This window comes from Gopherus evgoodei, chromosome 11 (genome assembly GCF_007399415.2).
Source record: "Gopherus evgoodei ecotype Sinaloan lineage chromosome 11, rGopEvg1_v1.p, whole genome shotgun sequence".
In the NCBI taxonomy this organism is placed as follows: Eukaryota; Metazoa; Chordata; order Testudines; family Testudinidae; genus Gopherus; species Gopherus evgoodei.
The window spans coordinates 44,749,295-44,771,545 of record NC_044332.1 but is presented as its reverse complement, the minus strand read 5'-3'; the positions used below and the strand labels follow the sequence as shown (position 1 = coordinate 44,771,545).

The following is a 22,251-nucleotide window of genomic DNA, read 5'->3' as shown; positions in this document are numbered from 1 at the left end:
ACTGCATCTGTGTGGAGTGCTATTGAAGTCAGTGGGTTCTGTGCAGGTGTAAGGGATCTACCTAAGTGCAGTACACTACAGGATCAAAGCCTTAGTGGTTACACAGCTGACATGCTGTACTGATGTCTTGCCCCCACTACCTTCTTTTAAACTGGAGGAATGTGGTTTGTTTTCCTTAATTTTTTGAATAAACCTAAAAACTGCTTGTCCTCATATTTTATGTGAAAATTCTATTCAAAAAGGATTATTTGTTTATATGGCAAAGTCCAGTCTTGTTGATATGCAAAGGGCACATGTCCTCTGAGCAAACTCTGAGTATCCTTGCCTCTCCCACCTCCAACTGTACAACGTGGGAGCAAGGGCAGACAAATTACTACTGGGTTTGGTTTTATGTTACTTTTTACTTTCCTGTAACATGTACAATACATGCCAATAAACAGTCGTTCAGGAACAAAAGTGATAGTCCATCTTGTGTATAAAAATCCCCATAAAATTACATTGTAGACCTTGATTGAATGGGATCAGTGATAAAATTTTTCAGTGCTTCATTACTCTTGTTCCTGTTACAGGTACATGTGACAGCATTGCAGCTATGAGTGGAATTTTAAAGAGAAAATTTGAAGAAGTTGATGGCTCCTCGCCCTGCTCCTCTGTCCGGGAATCTGATGACGACATTTCTAGCAGTGAAAGTGCTGACAGTGGTGATAGCGTCAATCCATCCACTTCTAATCATTTTACCCGTAAGTACTAAAGTTGTATATAAGACACATTGTTTTGCTCTACAAGAGAAACCATATTACGTGGTGACAGGTTTCAGTGGTAGCCGTGTTAGTCTGTATCAGCAAAAAAACCAAGGAGTCCTGGTGGCACCTTACAGATTTAACTAATTTATTTGGGCATAAGCTTTCGTGGGCTAGAACCCACTTCATCAGATGTATGAAGTAGAAGATACAGTAGCAGGTATAAATACATGAAAGGATGTGGGGTGCTTTACCAAGTGTTAAGTCAGTCTAATGAGATAAATCAATTAACAGCAGGATACCAAGGGAGGAGAAATAACTTTTGAAGTGGTAAGAGAGCGGCCCATTACAGACAGTTGACAAGAAGGTGTGCGTAACAATAGAGAGAAATTAGTATTGGAGAAATGGGCAGTTTATGTGATTAGAATATCTGATGAGAATGGATTTGGTTTTGGCCGTGGGGTGTTGGTTGCATTTAGGGGTATTTCTAAATACTGAGTTGAATATTTTAAACAGTCTAGGGCCAGGTTCTGCAACTCTCCTTTGCACAAATAGTCCCACTGAAGAAGTCAATTGCTTAATTTTTAATTGCTTCATTTAACTGAACTGGAGCTACCTTCATGATAACAATTGCAACTCCTGATTTATTCAGGTTTTGTATATTATTCCTCTTTAGTTTATACATGAAAAGTGCATGAAATTCTAAATTTACACAGATCCTGTGTGTTTCAGTTCTTCCTCTTGTACAATATAACCCATAACCATTTCAGAATATAGGAATGAAATTATTGTATGATTTAGAGGCGGCATTTCTAAATCTCATCAAATCTTTATGCTCATTCATTAGTGGGAAAAGCTACCTTACAAGTTACTGCGATTTTTTTTTTAGTGCAGACATATTACTTTATCCCGCTAAAGGCTATCCATAATTTATCAGTTTGCCTCATATGCAGAAATAAACTACATCGTATAAATTGTATCCTAGCTTTTTCAAGAAAACAACTCCATTGTGTGTTGATCATGTGATGTGAAACACCTTTCTATAGAAACTTATCTGTTTTAAGGAAAATATAGGTTATACGTTCACTTTATCATATGGAATAAATTACATATGTAAAATGAAAAAAATCCCAGTCATGTGCGTCATTATGTCCTATCTATGATTATGTATGTTGAGTGAAATGGATTACTATGACTTGATTAGCTATAATCATTCACCAAACTGGTGAAAAGCATTTTGTGTAGCTAATGTGAAGAAAAATGGGGAGGGGAGGTATGTGTGCACGCGTTTGCGCACATGTGCAGACATACAATTTAAACACATTTTTAAGAGAGAAAATTATGTGGATTTTGACTTTGCAATAGCTATTTCAGCCCTGAATTATAATTCAGATGTCTGATGCTGTTTTATGATGGCAGTATTCATGTTGGCAGATTCTCATTCATGCTGGCAGGTGATAAAGATGTGCAAGTGTTTTTGTGCTGAAACTGCTTATTTTCTCCTTTCCTTCATGCTTTTTACTTCTGCTGATGTCCATCACTCATCTCATGTGAACATGTGTTCAGGGTCACATATTTTCACTTCCAGCCACTCTGCTCATTAGAAATATGGACACCTTTGGTATATTTTAGGTTCCTTGGAATGCTCATAGACTCATAGACTCTAGGACTGGAAGGGACCTCGAGAGGTCATCGAGTCCAGTCCCCTGCCCTCATGGCAGGACCAAATACTGTCTAGACCATCCCTAATAGACATTTATCTAACCTACTCTTAAATATCTCCAGAGATGGAGATTCCACAACTTCCCTAGGCAATCTATTCCAGTGTTTAACTACCCTGACAGTTAGGAACTTTTTCCTAATGTCCAACCTAAATCTCCCTTGCTGCAGTTTTAAGCCCATTGCTTCTTGTTCTATCATTGGAGGCTAAGGTGAACAAGTTTTCTCCCTCCTCCTGATGACACCCTTTTAGATACCTGAAAACTGCTATCATGTCCCCTCTCAGTCGTCTCTTTCCAAACTAAACAAACCCAATTCCTTCAGCCTTCCTTCATAGGTCATGTTCTCAAGACCTTAATCACTCTTGTTGCTCTTCTCTGGACCCTCTCCAATTTCTCCACATCTTTCTTAAAATGCGGTGCCCAGAACTGGACACAATATTCCAGCTGAGGCCTAACCAGCGCAGAGTAAAGCGGAATAATGACTTCTCGTGTCTTGTTTACAACACACCTGTTAATGCATCCCAGAATCACGTTTGCTTTTTTTTGCAACAGTATCACACTGTTGACTCATATTAAGCTTGTGGTCTACTATGACCTCTAGATCTCTTTCTGCCATACTCCTTCCTAGACAGTCTCTTCCCATTCTGTATGTGTGAAACTGATTGTTCCTTCCTAGGTGGAGCACTTTGCATTTATCTTTATTGAACTTCATCCTGTTTACCTCAGACCATTTCTCCAATTTGTCCAGATCATTTTGAATTTTGACCCTGTCCTCCAAAGCAGTTGCAATCCCTCCCAGTTTGGTATCGTCCGCAAACTTAATAAGCGTACTTTCTATGCCAACATCTAAATCGTTGATGAAGATATTGAACAGAACCGGTCCCAAAACAGACCCCTGCGGAACACCACTTGTTATACCTTTCCAGCAGGATTGGGAGCCATTAACAACTACTCTCTGAGTACGGTTATCCAGGTGAGGTCTTCCATCAAAAATATACTTCAATTGTCCAGCAGTTCACTGAAAGGAAGTAGTATACCTTATTTTAACAATATATATATATATATATTTGGTTATGTTCAATAAAAAAGTGGTTGAGTGGTGGAGTGAACTGTCCTGGTGGGTGATTTCAACCTACTAATAAATCTGATTACCGCTAGAGGGGTCAGAACTGGTTAGTTACATTACCTCTTTCCTACCAACTGTCTCACAAAGGGCAGGAAAAATAGTGGGCAAAATATCTTTATTTATCTTGTTTTCTAATTAATTTAATTTTAGCACAAGGATACTACAGCCTTTTGACCTCTTAAACACAAGAAGATACATTTGCTTGATCAAAATTAACAGTAATAACGAGATACCTTTGTAATTTACTGAGGCATCCTATAACTTCTGTTTCTTACTGTAATGTTTTAAAAGCTATGACAGTTTCTCTGTTTTACAATAGAAAGTGTTTGTTTGTATAATTCTACAGTTTTGCACAGCTTTTCTGTAAACTAAACTGATATAAGACATTCTTAAAACAAGAGTTTCCACACACAGATTTGTGCCTGAATAACGGAAAGTGTGAATCAGAGTAGTGAGCCCCTTAAGAATAGTGGTGCCTAAGGGTCAGTCCACCCCCACTGCGTGATGTGGCCATTTTAGGTTTTGAAATTCTGATCTGCAGAGTTGGCAATAGGCGTAAAAAGACTAAGCAATTACTTAGGGTCCTAAGCAGCTGTGGGGGGATGGGGAGGGGAGAAGGAGGAGAGAGGGCACTATTAACTGTTAGTATGTGTTGTGGAGGGGAGAGGAGGAAAATATTCCTGCTTAAGGCCCCCTGTTACTAGTATTGGCACTGATGACAAACAAGGACCAGGAGATATTGGTAGAAAGGAAGCAGTTCTGGAATAAATGGTGTTTGGGGAAAAAATCCCATCACTGTTTCTTTAAGGACCCCAGACCTAGAGCCTTGCAGAGGGGGTGGGACAAGGCTCTGCTCTCTCGTGACTGACCAACGGAGATATGCCGTTTCCCTTCCTTAAAGCTCATATGCTGCCTCCTCCCTCATAGCAGGGCAGAAAACAGCAAAGGAAGGTTTGTATGCTGAACCCTTGGAGCAAAGGGACTGATTGGAGAAAGGAGCCAACTGAAGGAGAAGCTAGTTAAGGTCCTATAGCTGACCTAAACTGCAACCCAGTTCCAAGGGAGAGAGCTGGAGACTCCTGTCTTAAGGAGAGAGACAATTGAAAGTACAGGCCAGTTCCAAGGAAGAGAGATGCAAGAGCATTGTCTTCAGACATTGTTTTTCTGAATTTGGTCAGCAGCAATACAATATTACTGACCATATCAGCTACTAGATTCTTAGCTGGTATAAGTCAATATAGCTCCACTGAAGTAAAGAGGATGGTTATACCAATTTACCCCCCAGACTTGCTTTTTGCCCCTTCTCAACCAAGCAGGATTCAAGCACAGCTTTTTAGACCATTTTACTTGTGGCAATATTGGTAGTATTTCACTGATATGTATGTATTACATTAGGTATAATGTTGATAAGCTAAAATGCAATAGTTACTATGACATTATTTCTGAGCAGTCCCATAGGGGAATATTGAAGTGACATAGTAACTTTTGTTACTGGTAATATCCTGATGACTGTGTCCCCGTAAGCTGATTTGTGTTATCGCTGCATCTACTTTAGTGTGTATATGATTCATCATAGACTGGGTTTGAAACAATCTATTTACATCAGACAGTCACCAAAATAGAAAATAGCAATTTGGTTCTGAGTGCACCAGTTTATAAAACAGATTGTCACTAGTGTTCCTTATTTCTGAATATATTAAATTGTCAGATTTAGAAATAGAAACTTGAAAGTTTTAACACAAGTGCATAACATTAAATCTTGATTGTTTCTGAAATATTGTTCTAAATATTGTTCTTTAGCTTCAAGAACAATGTTTTTAAATATAGGCATGGAAAAACTACAGCTAGTATTGTGAGTATCAGAGGATCTCAGAAATATTTGGCCAGAGCCAGAAATCTCTATATATACTGGCAATACGGAAATATGAAAAGTAAGTTGAATGTACATGCTTTAATTTTACGTTTGCAAACAGTGCCCTGAGTTCATATGGTAAAGGTCTAAATTCCAAGAAACATATGTACAGTATCTTCAGACCAGCTTTATACAATATTGTGAATAAGCACGTATTTGAGAAGCTTCATTGCCTTCCAGAAGGAGGTGGCTACTGTACGTTGGTACATAGTCAGAAAGTGGCATATGTTCAATTTCTAGAATTCTGCTGTATGTTTTAGTATATACCTTATATGTATACAGCTATAGGTACAGTATATTTGAATGGTTTGAGAGGGGAGACAGCATATTTGTTACTAACAGTAATACTGGGAACATTGATCTTCCGTGTCAGATGAAATATCAAATGGAAGGATGACCTTGAGCCTGCTCAGCGGCTTACATCTCACATTCAAAGCCCATTCAGTTCTTCTTCGTTGTTTCTTAGCTTTATCAGTCAAACATAATTTAAATCATAGTGTAATTGATGGGAAAATTACATTCACTTACCTAACAATAAGTTGCTAAGACTAAGATATTCAGAACTTTAATATTTTCACCCTTGGTTCTGATTTGGATCAATTTTCACTATATTCAGTCAATTAAGGTCTAGCAGTTTCAGTGTGCTTCAACATCATTATTGGAAAGTTGAAACTAGCAGAGCTCCGTGCTGGCCTTAGACATGTCTTCTATATGTTTCCTATAGAAAATGAGCCTATCTGATGATGCATGGTAGTAAATATAAACTGGTATATGAAGAAAGAACTGATAATATTTTTAGGAAAGAACCAACTTAACTTTTTTTCTAGCACTTAAAAATAAATATAAGCAAACCTTTTTCCCTGTCTTGCCATTTAAAAGTGATTTACATTTTTAGATAGTTACCCTATGCTTAAAACATTTGATTAATTTAAATATGCCAGTAAAATTTCTAGTTTTAGAAAAAGCCAAGATACTCTTTTCCAGAACTTTGTGTTTCAGTGAGAAATTAATTTCGTATATTTTATCACTTCCACAGTTTCTAGGGAGAGTCTTTATGCACTTTGGTTCAAGAAAGAAGATATGTTAATTGGGACAATTGATGAAACAGGTTATGCACATGTAGAAAAAAATTTCATTTTAGTCAGCTGCTTGTGGCCTTGATATTCCTACTTTGACCTCCCTGCATCACCTTTGGTTGTCTTAATTAGATTGTAAGCTTTCCAGAGCTAGGAACATTTCTCTTTCTGTGCTTTTTAAAATGTGATGTAAATTTACAATGCCATAAAAATTATTTAAATATGAAAACACTAAATTATGAGCTTTAGATTGTGGTGAAAAAGCAATTTATTTTCATTGTAATGCTTTTACATTTTCCATAGTCATATAGGTATATAGTTAAGTTTTATATAAGAGATTAATTTCTATGTTTACTTTTGCTGCTTAATACAGTTTCATCCCTAATGTATATCATACAGCCTTTCTGTCTATTAGGAGATTACCTGGGTGAGGCAGTGGGGGGAGTTGACATAGAGCCAGCATAACTACCTAACACCAAGGAGGAGCCGCTGCTGCTTCAGAAGGGCTTTGAATGGGAGTCTCATCTAGTTATTAACCCTTACAGCAGAGAGACCTTTTCCCCCCAGGGGAAGCAGTTATAAACCCTAGGCACTTAAGCGCATTTGGTTGTACATTTCAAATAAGTTTGTATGCTTAAGTAGGAGAATAAAATCCAGCACTGTATAAACTGGAGTGTTTGGTCTCTCTGACCCAGTCTGACTTATTTTACTTGACTGACCGCTAATGCAGATGTTTTACATGTACAGCTGATACATTAAAACCTTCCAATAAAATTAAATGATGGTTAGTTGGTAGCTATATCCAAACATGTATAGTAACAGAGTGAAGGCTCTTTAAAATATACATTAAAAATATATTTTCCTCATTCTCTTAACCCATTCATCTACACAAAGAAATAATGGCATATTTCACCAGAGGGTTTCTGTGAAACTCATTTGAGCTAGAACATACACGGAAATAGCATGGGCACATCATACAGTCAGCCAGTTGCACTTCCTCTATCACACTTGCACATTTCTTCTTCTCTGATCCCATGGAAGCTTTTTCCTTCCTTGCTTTTAAAATAAAAAGAATTCAGTTGCTACTCCTTGTTCGTTCATTTCTTGATACCTTACACTGTTTCCTTTCCTCCTCTTCTGCTGGATCTTTGATCATCCCTCCTGTGTGCCCTTTATATAGCTCTTCCCCCCACCCCCACCATATGATTAAGTTTGATTTTAGATACAAATTGTCTTTGAAAGACCAGCAGTTTGGGGATTTTAGAGCACCTCGGTGTTTTACAGTCAGCAGGCCCTTCTATATACTATTTCTGTTATGGTAGCACTTAGAAACCCCAAGTGGAGATCTGGACCCCATCTTTGAACCTTGTCTTCCTTTTCGTATTAATCCCATGAGTTGTGAATATTAGAGAAAACCTCATAGACTAATACTCTTGCTCCTCTGAGATAGAACTGGAGTAGATTAGAAGGAGGTAATTTTTGAATCAATAATGGAACTGCAGCATATTAGCAAGCAGGGAATGTGTATAAACTTGTTTAGGGTAGTTAATGTATCTCAATGGCCCTAACAGTACATCCTGGATCACATTCACCACCATGTTTCAGCTGCTCTGCTCCACTAGCTATAAACGTAGTTTAACTGGTCAGAGCCAGTGATGCAGAGTCAGGGGTGGCTCTAGGCACCAGCACACCAAGCGCGTGCTTGGGGCGATAAGCCGCGAGAGGCGCTCTGCTGGTTGCCGCGAGGGCGATGCGCAGGTTGCCTTTGGCGGCATGCCTGCGGAGAGTCCGCTCGTCCTGCGGCTTCGACATTTTTGAACAAGGGATTTTAAGTTGTTCGTTCTCCTTTATTGGGGTAGGTAGCAGAGCAGTATCATGAGAGGAGTAGAAAATAAGATAGAAAGAAAAAGATGGAAATAAAAAAATATTTACTTAATGAATGATTTAGAACCGTAGTTTTCAACCTGTGGTCTGAAGGCAGAATTGAGACCTTTCAAAATTTTGGCCCAGAGCGAGGGAGCCTGAGGGCAATCATTTGAGCTTCCCGCCTTAGGTGCCAAAATGTTGTGAGCTGGCCCTGTGAATTAGGCCCGTCTCTGTTTGCAGTTAATATTTCTGCATGAAGGTACCTCTGTTGTTTTTTGTTAATGTGAGGATTTTTCTGTTTCAGTTAATATCAGTAGAAAAAGACAGAAACCAAAACAATGAAATATATATAGAGAGAGGATATGCGCTTCCTAATACTGTAAAGATCCAGTGATGCTAAAGTCATCTGAGAAGGGAAATAGTTTAGCTGGTCTCTTTCTTGCACTGGTGTAAATAAGAAGTAATGGAGTTAATCTGGATTTATATCCATGTTAATAAGATCAGAACTTGCTCCTTTGGAGTTTGGACTGGTACATTTTCATGTAGCTCAAGGTGCCTGGACATAGTTCTGCTTTGAATAACTTATAGAAGGACCAGTTAGTACTCAGATTCCAAGCAACCAACAGCTGCCAACTTCTTTCATCATCCCTAGTCCCAAAAAACTTTAATTTTTCCTGCAGATGATCCCAACACTTAAATATATGGTGTTGAATATGATAGATGTAGTTGGCTATAGAATTAAGCACAAAGTTATACTCTGTAGTGATGTACTATGGTTCTTATTCTGCCTTTTAACAAAAATCTGACATAAGATGTTTTCTGTTGTTTATATTCACAAGAGCTAAAGATGCTTGTGATATTGGTGTTAGTTGTATAGTATGAGCTGTTGTCTTTTTCATTTCTTTTAATTATTAAGATGTGTTTAACTGTGGATAAAACTGCACTTGGCATCACTGGAGGTTTTTAAGCACTCATTCAGTATGCTTGCCACTAAACAATAATGTCAGGAAATCTCAGTGCCCATGGGTAAAAGCATTTCCTTAACATTAATCTCTTAATACACTATAGTTACAATGCTTAAAGACTGTTGATTTGGGGGATCTGTCTATGTACAACTTACAAATTCTGTTCAATGTTGGGGCCCCTGCATTTCTGTGTCAGACTGCAAATTATTTTGAATGTGCAGTATTGCTGATCTTAAAACATCAAAAATCTAAAGCAATAAAAGGTCAGATTGGTCCAAACATCATGTTGTTGTTTTTTTAGTGTGTGTGTGTGTGTGTGTGTGTGTGTGAGAGAGAGAGAGAGAGAGAGAGAGAGAGAATATATACATTTTAGGTCTCTCTTGATTTTTGAACTACACCTGCCCTTCCCCAGTGTGTATGTGACAAATAGTCTTGCCCACTCTCCCAGATTTATTGGGTGAAGTGATTTAGGCCCTTGCTGAAGGAGCTCTCACTCCCATATCTGTCCAGCCCCTGCCCAGCGATTAATTCTGCCCTCTATTCATTCCCCTCCTGCATCAGTTCAGCCCACTCATCAGTTAAGCCACCCAAACCCATCTCTCTTCCTGGATTTCTTCACCCATCTCTCCTAGGCCTGGAGAGAGGGCTGCAGCAAGCCCACCCCCTTTCCAACCTGAGAGTGCTTTTCGCTCCCTTCTGCCATTTCCCAGGCAAGGTACTACAGGGCGGGGGGGGGGGGGGGAGCAGAGGTGCCATCCCTATTCCTGTTGCTCAGAGTGGGGAGGTGGCAGAGCCCCTTGAGCTGATGGACCTATTAGCTCTCTCTTCCCCCATCCCTTCCTACAAGAATGACTTCCGATAACTAGAAGGGGGTGAGGAGGAGAGCTCTGCCTACAGCAAGCTCTGATTGGTTATTCAGCCCCAAGAGGTGGCCAGGTGGGACAGTTAAAGGGCTCAAATTTGCTTAGAGGGCTGGAGCTTCTTTTGTCAGCACAAGACTAGTTCCAACCCCAGCCAAAATCATGTCGCTCGTGAAAAAAATCATGAGGGTTGGCAACACCGTGTGTGGGGCTGGTTGCTTTTTCTGTTGCATTTTTACTTCCATGTTGGACTGAAATTCTGAAGAGTGATGACACAGGGAGCAGAGCCTACAAGTCTGATCTTTGAAAGAGACTGTCATTAAGGATGATTTATCAGTGATCAGACCTGACTCACAGAGAACAATAGGATCTCTGAAGGCTGGGGGAAGCTAGTTGTCCTAACTTTTCTGCAGGAGATTGAAGATTGGAAAATGGAATTTCCACAGCAGCAGGAACCAGATGGTGGTGGGAGTGAGATACATAAACTTGTGAGACACACAGAGCAGAGACACTTCATGATTGGAAGAGAAGGCAAGTGCAGGAGGAGAGATCCTGGACTCCTTAGAGGATTCTGCCCAGGCGCAAAAAATTCTCCAAAGTGGTGAGGAAACAGGAAAATGTCTAGATCTGTGTATCTTTTGTGCTATCTAAATAAAAGGTAACTGTGTTTACGAGCCCTTACAAGCCAGTTTGCTTTTTGCTATCACATGTCCCTGAAAGACAGTGTAAATCAGAGTGCCCATGTGGCTGGAGTTTTGGGAGAGGGTGTGTATGAGCTACTAGGAGTCTGAGGAGTAAGCACTGATCTTAGGGGCCTAAAGTTGCTGGACCACGTAGTCCCATTTCTGTGAAAGTATAGCAGACAAAGCACCTGTGCTCAGGAGATGTACCAAAGAGTCAAGGGGAAAAACAGTGCTGCAGCCTAATGAGACCCAGAGCGCACAGGCCCTGCAGATTGGACCCAGCACAGCAGCCTGGTGTGTGTCCAGCAGAGGGAGTTCTATTAGGGATGTGTGTGTGACAACCATGTAATCAAAAGTATTTAGTGTATACACTTTACAGATGTGTACATTTTTCTTTTTTCATTTTGGACCCCTAAAAAACTTCAAATGGAGGTGCGCCATAGACATAGTCTGTAGACCATAGTTCAGCCACTGTTCTAAGTCATTCATTAAGTAAAATTTTTTTACTTTCCATCTTGTATCTCTAACTTTTTTTCTTTCTATCTTATGTAACTCTTCTGCCCCTCTGAGTTGGCAGCAACAAGGGCCGGGTTCAGTATCCAGGGGTTCCGTTTCAGTAACACAATGCATAACCGGCTCGAGCCCCCACCCAGTGACCTGGGACACTCACATACCACACCCCCCTGGGCGCCTCTAGGAGGCAATACTTCCCCTCTCGCAAGCACGGAGTCTGAGTGTAGCAAAATCTTTTTAATAAAGGAAGGAATTAATGCGGCATCCCATTGAAGAAACACCACAAACAGGGTTATAACACAAACCATAAACAAAAACCCACCTCCAAGTACTTTTGACACTGTCCTTTTTCCCCTTAGGGTTTTAAGTCCAATCACCCCAAAGTCCAACAACCCAAAAGTCTCTGGTCAATGCCACCCCAGAGTTCAAGAGTTTATCTGTAGAGGTCCCTCCCCCCAGCCTGGATAGAAAGGGGCACCTTACGTGGTCCTGGGCCAACTGCCCTGCCTCTCGTGGGTTCTGCTTCCGCCTTCTCCACGAGCTGCTCCGCTTTACCAGCCACTGCACGCTGCTCCTCCAGCCATCCTCAGAACTGCTCCGCTCCACCAGCTGCTCTGCTCCATGAGCTGCTCCAGTTCTCTCTGCAAACTGCTCGGCTCCGCTTGCTCTGTGGGCCGCTCCACCCGTCCCACAGCTACTCCACTCTGTCAGCCACTCTGCTGCCATTAGCTGTCCCGTGATCCGCTCCAGCCGTCCCACAAACTGCCCCCACTCCACCAGCAGCTCTGTTCCACAGTATAGCTTTGGGCTCCCCCCTAGTTAGCACCGTACTCAGTGCTCTCAGCTCAGTGATTTTAGCTTTTAAGTGATTTTCAGCTCTTAGTGAGTCCCACTCGTAGTAGGGGAGCCCCAGTGCTAGTGCACCATTAGCCCAAAGTGATTTCAGCTCAGTAACCTGTTATTTAAATTCTTGAGGGAATAAAAAAATCATCTCTGACATTCCACAGTGGAGAGAGTAGGAGGTGCAACTGGTGCTTCTGGCTCCACAAAGAGACTGCACCACCAGGCACAAATACCTGTCTCCATCCTTTCTCAATTCTCTGGGTTTCGGAACCCATGTCCCATGTCTAGCCAGTACCGCCCAACTGAGGGTGAGCAATTTGTCACCAAGCAGTCCCACAGCTTGGGAGTCTGGGATAGGGTAGGCGTGCCTATGCAAATACACTCTCTGAAATTCTTTCCACCAGATGTCAGTGTAGAGCTTATCCTGACTCTGCTTACACTTATTTTAATCTTTAACCTAGCCTGCTGCTGTTTCATTCCTGTTGGTAGCTATAAACATTGCATTTGTGTACTTGGTTGGGAGACAGGCGTGCAAGTACTGCTAAGGATGAAAGATAATATCAGTACTACTCCACAGATTCCCTGCCACCAATCCTATAACAGCCCACATGACTCCTCCTTTCTTTGTGTGAGAGCAGGATTTCAGGATGCTCCCACCTGATAACTGGTACTGGTTCGAAAACGAAATTTCCATTCTGCAGAAAATTGTGATATTTCAAAATTTGTTTTCATTTTGAATCTGAATGAAAAATTGAAATTTCAAAATTTACTGTTTTATCTCATTAAACAGTTTTATCTCAATAAGGCAAAGAGTTTTGTTTTGATAATGTTTAAACATGATTTTAGATAAAATACTACTTACAATATAATGCATAATGTAATATAATATAAAAGTTATATGCAATGGATCGGTTTGATAAAAGTTAAGATGTTTCATCATTATCAAAATTAAACTAGAAAGCTAAAATGATTTGTTTCAACTTTCTCCAGTCAAAAATTTTGTTAAAATCAACATGTTCCTGCAAATATTTTGATTTCAGCAAATACTGCATTTTCTGGGGAGGAGTAGAAACTGTCCCATTGAAAAAATTTTAACCAGCTCTACTAATAACAGAGATCTTCATATTTGCATCCTACCCATCTTTGGCATAGCACTATAAAGTTGTTTCAGAGTTGCAATTAAAAAAATAAAAATTAAATATCCTCTGTAAAATAATATAGGGCCTCTGGGATTGTACTCAGTGGTTATATATGATGCCAATTAAATGTAGCACACCTGAAGGACATTTCTTGAGAAGTATATTTTATTGGACCACACAATAATTGTAACAAAATCGTATTTAGTAGAAGTGAGAATGTTTCATGGCAGTGCTGAGAATCAGAATATTTTGGGTCTGTGTGTGAAATATGAAAGGTCTACTTTTGTTAACAAGGCTATTGATATTTGTAATGAAAGTCAGTTTTTCTTAGCACTACTTTTTTAAGGAGAGTGAAAAATGTTTTATTTTGTTGTCTGTTAATTTCCTCATGTAGAATTATTCTGTTTTTATTTCTTATCACAAATTTTTGTTCCATAACAAAAGAGTTGTGGTGAGGAGTGGGTGTTGGGGGCTGGAGCAGAGCCAGGGCAGCAACTGTGGCCAGAGGCTGGGGCCAGGGGCAGGGCCAGAGAGGAGTGGGGGGCAGAGTGGGGCTGGGTGGCGCTCCCTTCTCACCCCCCTGTGTAGGTGGTCTGGGCTCTGCTGGACCCCACTGGATGTTCCTCCACTCCCCATGAGGATAGTGCACCCTACGGTTTGGGGACCACTACTCTGTTCTTTATGACAGATAGGTTTCTCATATCATACCTGTGCAATTGCTGCATCTAAATTACATGGCTGTAACACATCATCTAGTTTCTTGATTTCCTATAGCCATTTTATAATAAATCAAATAAAATAAGCTGTCGTATCTGAAAGTCAAGGAACTAGTTTGTTGCTCTTATTTTGTTCTAACGGCAAACCACATCCACTTTTGAATGTCAGCTACTGAATATCATTACAGGAATCTCTATCTGTACAACAGAGAACAAATATTTAAAGATAGAAACAAGACCTATGGCACCATTTTAAATTAATGCACATCTTCTAGAGCTACATTTGTGTGCAACATGAATTAAGGAAAGAGGGAAAGGAGAGAAGTGTGAGAAAAGGTGAAAAAAGAGGTGGGGAAATAGGCTTAGCGCTGACTTCACATGTAACAATGAACTGTTCACTGGGTGGTAGCAGTGGGATGGGTGGAGACAAAGGAGAGGAGTGTATTGTAAATTAGTATTATTTATATAGTATCATCCTGTGACATTTTATTTATATAGTATCATCCTGTTTCACATTTTATTGTGAATTTCTAGGTCCCTGGGGTGACAGTAAAATGTTGCTTCATAGTTTTTTCTAAAGCTCAGTTCTCTTTTTCTGGAATACAAAATAGTGGTGCTTGAAATCTTCCCTTACTCCTAAAAAGAGTGACAATAATTCTAGCTATAAAATACTAGCAATCTTCAGTTAGAATCTTACAGACACAGTGGCAGTAGATATATATTACACTGTGTGAGAAATTGGTCCACATTTCCCCTACTTCATGTCATGCAATCCTATTGACATCAATAGGATTTTCTGAAATGTAAGTCAGTGCCAATGTCTTTCAGATGCTAAATTACACTGAGATGGCTTCTTCCGATTTTCCTTTATTTTCCTGGTGAAAGATAAAACACTGTGAAAAGAGTATAGACTAACCTGAGTGTCCTGGCAAACATTACCTCCACTCTTAAAATAGATGACAGTGTCCACAAGTGTATGGTTTGTATAGTGCAAGCAAAAACAGAAGCTGTCTGACTTCTTACTTTGTTTAAATGCTTTGGCTTAACTTGAGTAAGAAATATGTTGTATATTTATTAGCCAAATTCATTGTCTCATGTAAAATGTTATTGCAGATCTTTACGGTTATTTTCTAATAATACCCCTCTCACAGGAGACCAAATCCTGCAGAACTTTGCTAGTGTGAGTATCCCATTTAATTTAAAGTTAATGGACTACTCCAATAAGTAAAGATGTGCTATGTAACCAACAGGTTTTTCATTAACATTATAACTGGCTTCCATTTTAGCTTCATCAATCCTGAAGAGGGGAGAAGCGGAAAAGGACAAAGAATGTCATTTTAACTGTGTTACCGTGTACTACTTCACAAGAAGGCAAGGCTTCACCAGTGTTCCGAGTCAAGGAGGAAGCACATTGGGTATGTCCACTCGTCACAACAGCGTGCGTCAGTACTCCCTTGGAGAATTTGCAATGGAACAGGAGAGGCTCCATCGAGAGATGTTAAGAGACCATCTAAGGGAGGAGAAACTTAACTCTTTAAAACTGAAGGTAAGAATGGTAAGGAAACCTTGCTTGCTCCCATTTCCCATATTTTAAATGGATACTATCAAGACACCATAGGCCAGACATTTAACCTGGTCGCTTTATCTGACTTCATCAAATTTAAATTCAATAGAAAATGTTCCTCTGATTTTTAAACAATTCCATTTAAAACAGATTTTTGTTTGGATTAGATACATTCTTCTTCGAGTGCTTGCTCATATCGATTCCAATTAGGTGTGTGCGCCCCGCGTGCGCGTTCATCGGAAGATTTTTACCCTAGCAACACTCAGTGGGTCGTCTGAGTCGCCCCCTGGAGTGGTGCTGTTGTGGCGCCGGATATATACCCCTGTCCACCCAACGGCCCCTCAGTTCCTTCTTACCGCTTGTGACGGTCGTGGAACTGTGGAGCATGGCTTTGCTGATCTCCACTTCCCTAGCTTACTCGTTGTTCTTTACTGTTAATTGTGTTTATAGTTTGAGTTTTTACAGTTGTAGTTAGTGTTAGTTGTTGTGTATATGTACAGTTAGTGTATATAGTTGAAAGGGGGATCGGGGATTAGCCCCTTTCCTCCTCCCTGGTGCCAGGCTCGTGCCCAGATCACCAGGATTCAAAACCATGCTCGGCATGCCAGAAGCCGATGCCAATAGGAGATCCCCACAACTCCTGCCTCAAGTGCCTAGGGAATCCCACGTTCCATAAAAGTGCCGTATCTGTAAGTCATTTAAACCGAGGGACGAAGAAAAGAGCGGGACTTTCGACTGAAACAGCTCCTCATGGAGGCAGCAGTTAGCCCTGCAACGTCGGTACGAGCGCTCAACAGCCTGCATCAGTGAGGAGCGCTCCCGAGAGAACAGGAAACTGCAGGTGTTCTGCTCCTTCCAGGGACGCTCCCTGGGCTCCCTATCAGACGTTTTCCTCATCCCGTGGAAGAAGTACCTACTCTGCGCCTTTCCACCGTTCCCGCTGGTCCACAGAGTCCTACTAAAGGTTTGCAGGGACAGCACCCACCTGATCCTGATTGTTCCAGCGTGGCCGAGGCAGCATTGGTTCACCATGTTGTTCGACCTCTCAGTGGCAGACCAGATCCTCCTGCCACTCTGGCTGGATCTCATAACACAGGACTTCGGCAGACTTCACCATCCGGACTTGCAGTCTCTTCACCTCACAGCATGGTTGCTGCGTGGTTGAGCCAGTCTGAGTTGTGTTGCTCTGCCTCGCTCCAACAGGTGCTCTTGGGCAGTAGGAAGCCTTCCACTAGGATGACATATCTGGCCAAGTGGAAGTGTTTTTCCTGCTGGTGTGCTCAACGTAACTCAGTCCCCACACAATAGTCAGTTCCTATTGTCCTGGACTACCTCTGGTCTCTGAAAGAACAAGGCCTAGTGGTCTCTTCCATAAAGGTGCATCTGGCAGCCATCTCTGCCTTCCACCCAGGGGAAAATGGCCAGTCAGTCTTCCTCACCCCATAGTTTCAAGGTTCCTCAAGGAATTGGAACGTTTGTACCACAACCTAGACACCCGACCCCTACCTGGGACCTCAACCTGGTGCTAGCCAAGCTTATGGGTGCTCCTTTCGAACCACTAGCCACCTGCTCACTGCTGTACCTTTCCTGGAAGACAGGCTTCCTCATCGCTATTACTTCGGCAAGACGAATATCTGAGCTTTGGGTCCTGACAGCGGACTCCCGTATACGGTGTTCCATAGGGACAAGGTACGGCTGTGACCACACCCCTCCTTCCTCCCTAAAGTGGTGTCCGTCTTTCATGTCAATCAAGACATCCTCCTTCCAGTCTTTTTCCCGAAGCTGCACCCATCGCGTCGGGAACAACAGTTGCACACTCTAGATGTTTGCAGGGCTCTTGCGTTTTATATCGAGAGAACAAAACCCTTCCAAAAGTCGCCTCAGCTCTTTGTAGCTGTGGCAGACCGGATGAAAGGCCTACTGGTCTCATCCCAACGAATTTCATCTTGGGTAACGTCCTGCATCCGTACATGCTATGATTTGGCTCACGTTCCGGCTAGCCACCTCACCGCCCATTCTACTGGAGCTCAAACTTCATCTGCCGCCATACCTGGCCATGTTCCCGTCCAGGAAATATGTTGGGGAGCTACCTTGTCATCAGTTCACACCTTTGCCTCACATTACGCTTTAGTTCAACAGTCCAGAGACGATGCAGCATTTGGCTCACCCGTTTTGCATTCTGCAAAATCTCACTCCAACCCCACCTAGGTAAGACTGGGAATCACCTAATTGGAATCGATATGAGCAAGCACTTGAAGAAGAAAGACGGTTACTCACCTTTGTAACTGCTGTTCTTCGAGATGTGTTGCTCATATCCATTCAAAAACCCGCTCTCCTTCCCCTCTGTCGGAGAAAGCAGGAAGAAGGAACTGAGGGGCCATTGGGTCGGCAGGATATATATCCAGCGCCATAACGGCGCCACTCCAGGGGCGACCCAGCTGATCCACCAAGTGTTGCTAGGGTAAAAATCTTCCGACGAACATGCATGTGGCACGCGCACAACTAATTGGAATGGATATGAGCAACACATCTCGAAGAACAACAGTTACAAAGGTGAGTAATCGTCTTCTAATCTACAGGCAATGCAATCAAAAAATGGCTAGTGATGAGATATGGAAAGTGAAACTGGACTGGTTTCTTTTCTTGACCAACTTGAACTAAATGCAAAAAGCAACATTAATGTTGAAAAGTGCATTCCATTTTTGAAAAAATCAGTTTCATCTTCCACCACATTATGAGCAGCATAGGTATGGGTGCTTATTTTAAAAAATATATATTTTTAACCAGAAAGTACGCCATTAAAGAAGAAAAACTTGCAGAATTTCAGCTCTTTGTTGACCTAACTGCTTGATGCAGGTGCTTAGCCCTACTGATCCAGTCTCCTACAAATTGGAAATATGGTCCTGCGTTGGCTTTTGAAATACAGCACAGTAGATGTTCAACATGTGTGTGCTTTTTTACATTCAATGTATCATTGAAAAATTATGTTTAGAAACACTCGTCCTATTCACGAATCTATTAAAATAGTAGCAAAACTCCCATTGAGTTAAACTGGAAGAAGATCGGGCAAACTAAGAATATGTATTAATTGTTTCTGTTGTTCATTTTATTTTGACATGGTTGCAAATTAATCAATGTAATTAGCTTTGAATGATTTTTAGAATTGTAGCCTAACTGCAGTCCTTTTCCCGCTATAAAATTATGCTGAGATTACATCTCTCTGTTTCAGATACCACTAGCAGGCAGATTCCCAAAACAACTGGCATTATTCGAGTTTAGAACATTACTCATATTGCTTCTCGGGCATTTTTTCACAGGTTTCTGCTGACCTCCTTAAGAAGTCTATGTGGCTCTTACTACACAGACACTGTTGTAATTACTCTGCTGTTTACTAAAGTTTCTAGTTTGAACAGTGAACAGGTTTTTTTAATAACTTCTACCCTCAACTTTCATGGTGCCTAGGTGAATGAAAGACAGACATTGGAATGGATTTTAGGTGGCAAGCCACAACTTTATTGACATTGGTTGGGGCTGTATATTCCCTCCCATCTGATACAGCAGGCATTTACCTAAATCTGGTGTAGGATTATGGGGCTTCCCACCAGATAACCAATAATTTGGTATAGACCTGTCCCTGAGGACTCAGCTCATTCTGAGTCCTCTAACCTTCCCACTGCCCAGAGAATAAGGTTACCAACATGGGCTTCGGGCTTCCCCGTCTCCTTACAGGCACAAGATCCACCAATGAAAATCCCAGATCTCATTTACCTCTAGCGCTCTCATCCCTTTCTCTCCCTCCTGGGAGTGGCAGATACTCTTTTTTGGTCCATTGAGCAACATGCCCCCAACCTGATGAAGTAAGAGGGGAAGCACAGTTTTTTTGGGGGCACAGATTCTCTCACCAACCAAATCCTCTCCTGCTGAGACTAGACATGGAGCTGGGGAGGGTTGTTTAAAGTAGACAGTGACCTGTAGTCAGGATTTTAAATTCCTGTAAATTCTCTTTTCAGATATTGGTGTAGCAATAAAAGTTTGATTTCCATTCTATGCACCCCCTCCTCCCAGTCTCTAAATACTGGATTAATTCCTGTAGCTAAATGGAAGGGCCTCACCTACAGATGGAAGTTTCTTCCCTCACTATTTCTTAGCAGCTGGTGGTGACTGTGGGATTCTGTTTTGGGGGTAGTAGGTTTACTTTGTATTGCCATCTGCACACATAAAAAACCCATGAGTCAAGCCCCTAAAAATCTTGAGACTGATTTAAAAATCATGAGATGTTGTTTTTTAAAACTAGTTCTTTTTATTTGCCTTCTGATTGTTGAGCCTTTGGCATAGTTTGGGTTATGTTCAAGCTTTTCTCTGCAACCATGAGAATTAGAAAGGTGAGATTCTTTCATAATCAGTTTAATTCAGGACCATGGCTTTAAGAAAATAACAAATGTTGTGCGATTCACAACAAAACCACGAGAGCTGGTAACACTTTCTATCAGAATATGTATTCCAGATACTAGTCCTGATTCTCTTCTCATTTAAACTAGTATAGATCACTGAAGTCAATGGAGTTGCTGGTGTTAAACTGTTATCAATGACAGGAGATTTGAGCTTAGTATGTTGAGCTCATAATGGGAGCTCCACTCCCATTGATGCTAATGAACACTATGTTGAACACTTTACCTCCAGTATTACTCATTCATGCCAGCTTCCTTTTTTCAAAAGTGGTTGTGAGGAGGAAGAGGGGGAGAAATAATGTTATCATTGAGTCCCGTTCAGTCACAGTCAATGTTAGAAGTTTGAGGAACATTTATGTCTAGCCTTTTAGGCAGTCATTCTGAAGCATCAAAGATGTTTTGTTTACTTACAACAGTTGGGCCTTGTTGATTTCTGTTTAGGAGATGGAAGAGCTGTTTTGCCATTTGACCTGTGTCTCAATGAACACAAGGAAGAAAGACATTACAGTTCTTAGATGATAATATCAGTGATTATGATCTTGATTTGAAGTGCTCTGCCCAGGAGTTACATGTAAATTGCTATACAACTGCACAGAAAGCCATTTCATAAAATGAAGTAGGGAAAGTTTTTTTGTTTGAAAGGTTTTTTTTAAAAAATTTACTGTAAAAGCTGTATGTTAAAAAATAAAGAAATCAATAGTTTTATTTCCGTTCTCCTGGTTTGTTAATTTCTACATTGCATCAAATATGTGGACCTCCTAGGTAGCAAACATGACATATTGTGGACCTCATCAGAGATGAAAATGTCTGATAAAAGGATGAGTATCTATGTTAGGTACTTTGTTTTTTGTTGTTGTTTTTGTTTTACTTGCTGGGAATAGTAGCTCGCCATATTATTAAAATCAAAGAATTATTTTTAAAAAGACAAAGATTATTTTAACCATTTAAGCACAGGGCAGGTTTGGCACGCTAGCATTGTTAACAGATCAGCAGTGGATTGTGAAAATTATAATTGCTGAGTTGGAGCGTAAAAATCATCCTGCCTACAAGAAGGAGACATGGGAGGATTTACTTTAACAAATTGTCATTTGAGGAAACATTAGTAAACTCAATAAATTCACCAGCATGACATGAGTGATTTGAAAGTTCACAGATCTGGGAACCAGGATGTGTCGGCGCATTACCTTGCACCAAGCTAGACTTGCTTTACACATTGCAGAGGTGAGCTTCCTGAATACGAGAGAATCCAAAGCAAAGCCACCAGAAAAGAACTTAGTTGTCTACTCTACCACAGTATAGGAATAGGATTATTCTAGCAACCCTTTTCCCATTTAAAAAAAAAAAAAGTTAAACCATTGTTCCAGGCCTTCTCCATCTTTTTATGAGTATCTAACAGACATCAGAGAATGTGCTTAAAGAATAGCTGACAAGGAACAGTATATGTTCAAGTCCAATTTTCTAGTCTCTGAATATCTGTAGGGAAGATCTCTATGCTATTTTGTAACTGCTATATAAATTAGGTAAAATGGATAAAAAAAAGACAAAATGGTATGAATATGGTGCATTTACCTTTCGCTTGTGGAGATATGTGTTTAGCACTTTACTAGAAGAGCTATTAGCTGCATAGTAACTGTAATAGACAGGTTTGAAAGGGCTCAATGCATTCACATCCGTCTTGGAAATGTCAGTAATAAGTGAACTGATTTAATATTTTCAATATTTGGATTGCAGCTGTGCAGCTCTAAAAAATTTAATTAACCCTTAAACTCAAGAATGTATATACTTCAGTGCACACAGTTATGGACAACTCCTATGATTTTTAGGAAGGTCTATTAGGTTCCTTTGATTGTATTATGAATGTCTCTATTTTTCAGCCATTCCCCCTCATTTTGAGTGTACTATGCAAGTAGATGCCAGGAGTTCTAGCAGCTAGAATCAAACGGAAAGAAATTCACCTGCATTATTATTTTGCCCTGTTTGCACTCTGGTGAAACCTGCTGCAGAAACTAAGTTTCCTTCACCTGATTCTCTTGTGGAGAGAAGTTTTCAGCTAAGGGGGCAGAGAGGAGTGTGGCATAA

The 22,251-nt window shown here is 40.7% G+C and overlaps 2 protein-coding genes across 7 annotated transcripts in view; one reads left to right on the top strand and one right to left on the bottom strand.

Annotated features, from left to right (window-relative positions):
- The window catches only part of LOC115659409 (sodium channel protein type 3 subunit alpha), a 964,414-nt gene that overhangs the window by 399,799 nt on the left and 542,364 nt on the right, over nt 1-22,251 (bottom strand). The window lies entirely within an intron of this gene.
- CSRNP3 (cysteine and serine rich nuclear protein 3) overlaps nt 1-22,251 on the top strand; it is a 155,305-nt gene that overhangs the window by 114,704 nt on the left and 18,350 nt on the right. For all 5 annotated transcript variants that reach the window (XM_030579488.1, XM_030579487.1, XM_030579485.1 and 2 more), the window contains exons 2-3: nt 570-740; nt 15,447-15,706. In XM_030579488.1, the coding sequence (XP_030435348.1) occupies nt 593-740; nt 15,447-15,706 (408 nt within the window). In that variant the 5' untranslated portion in view covers nt 570-592. The remainder of the gene's footprint in view (nt 1-569; nt 741-15,446; nt 15,707-22,251) is intronic.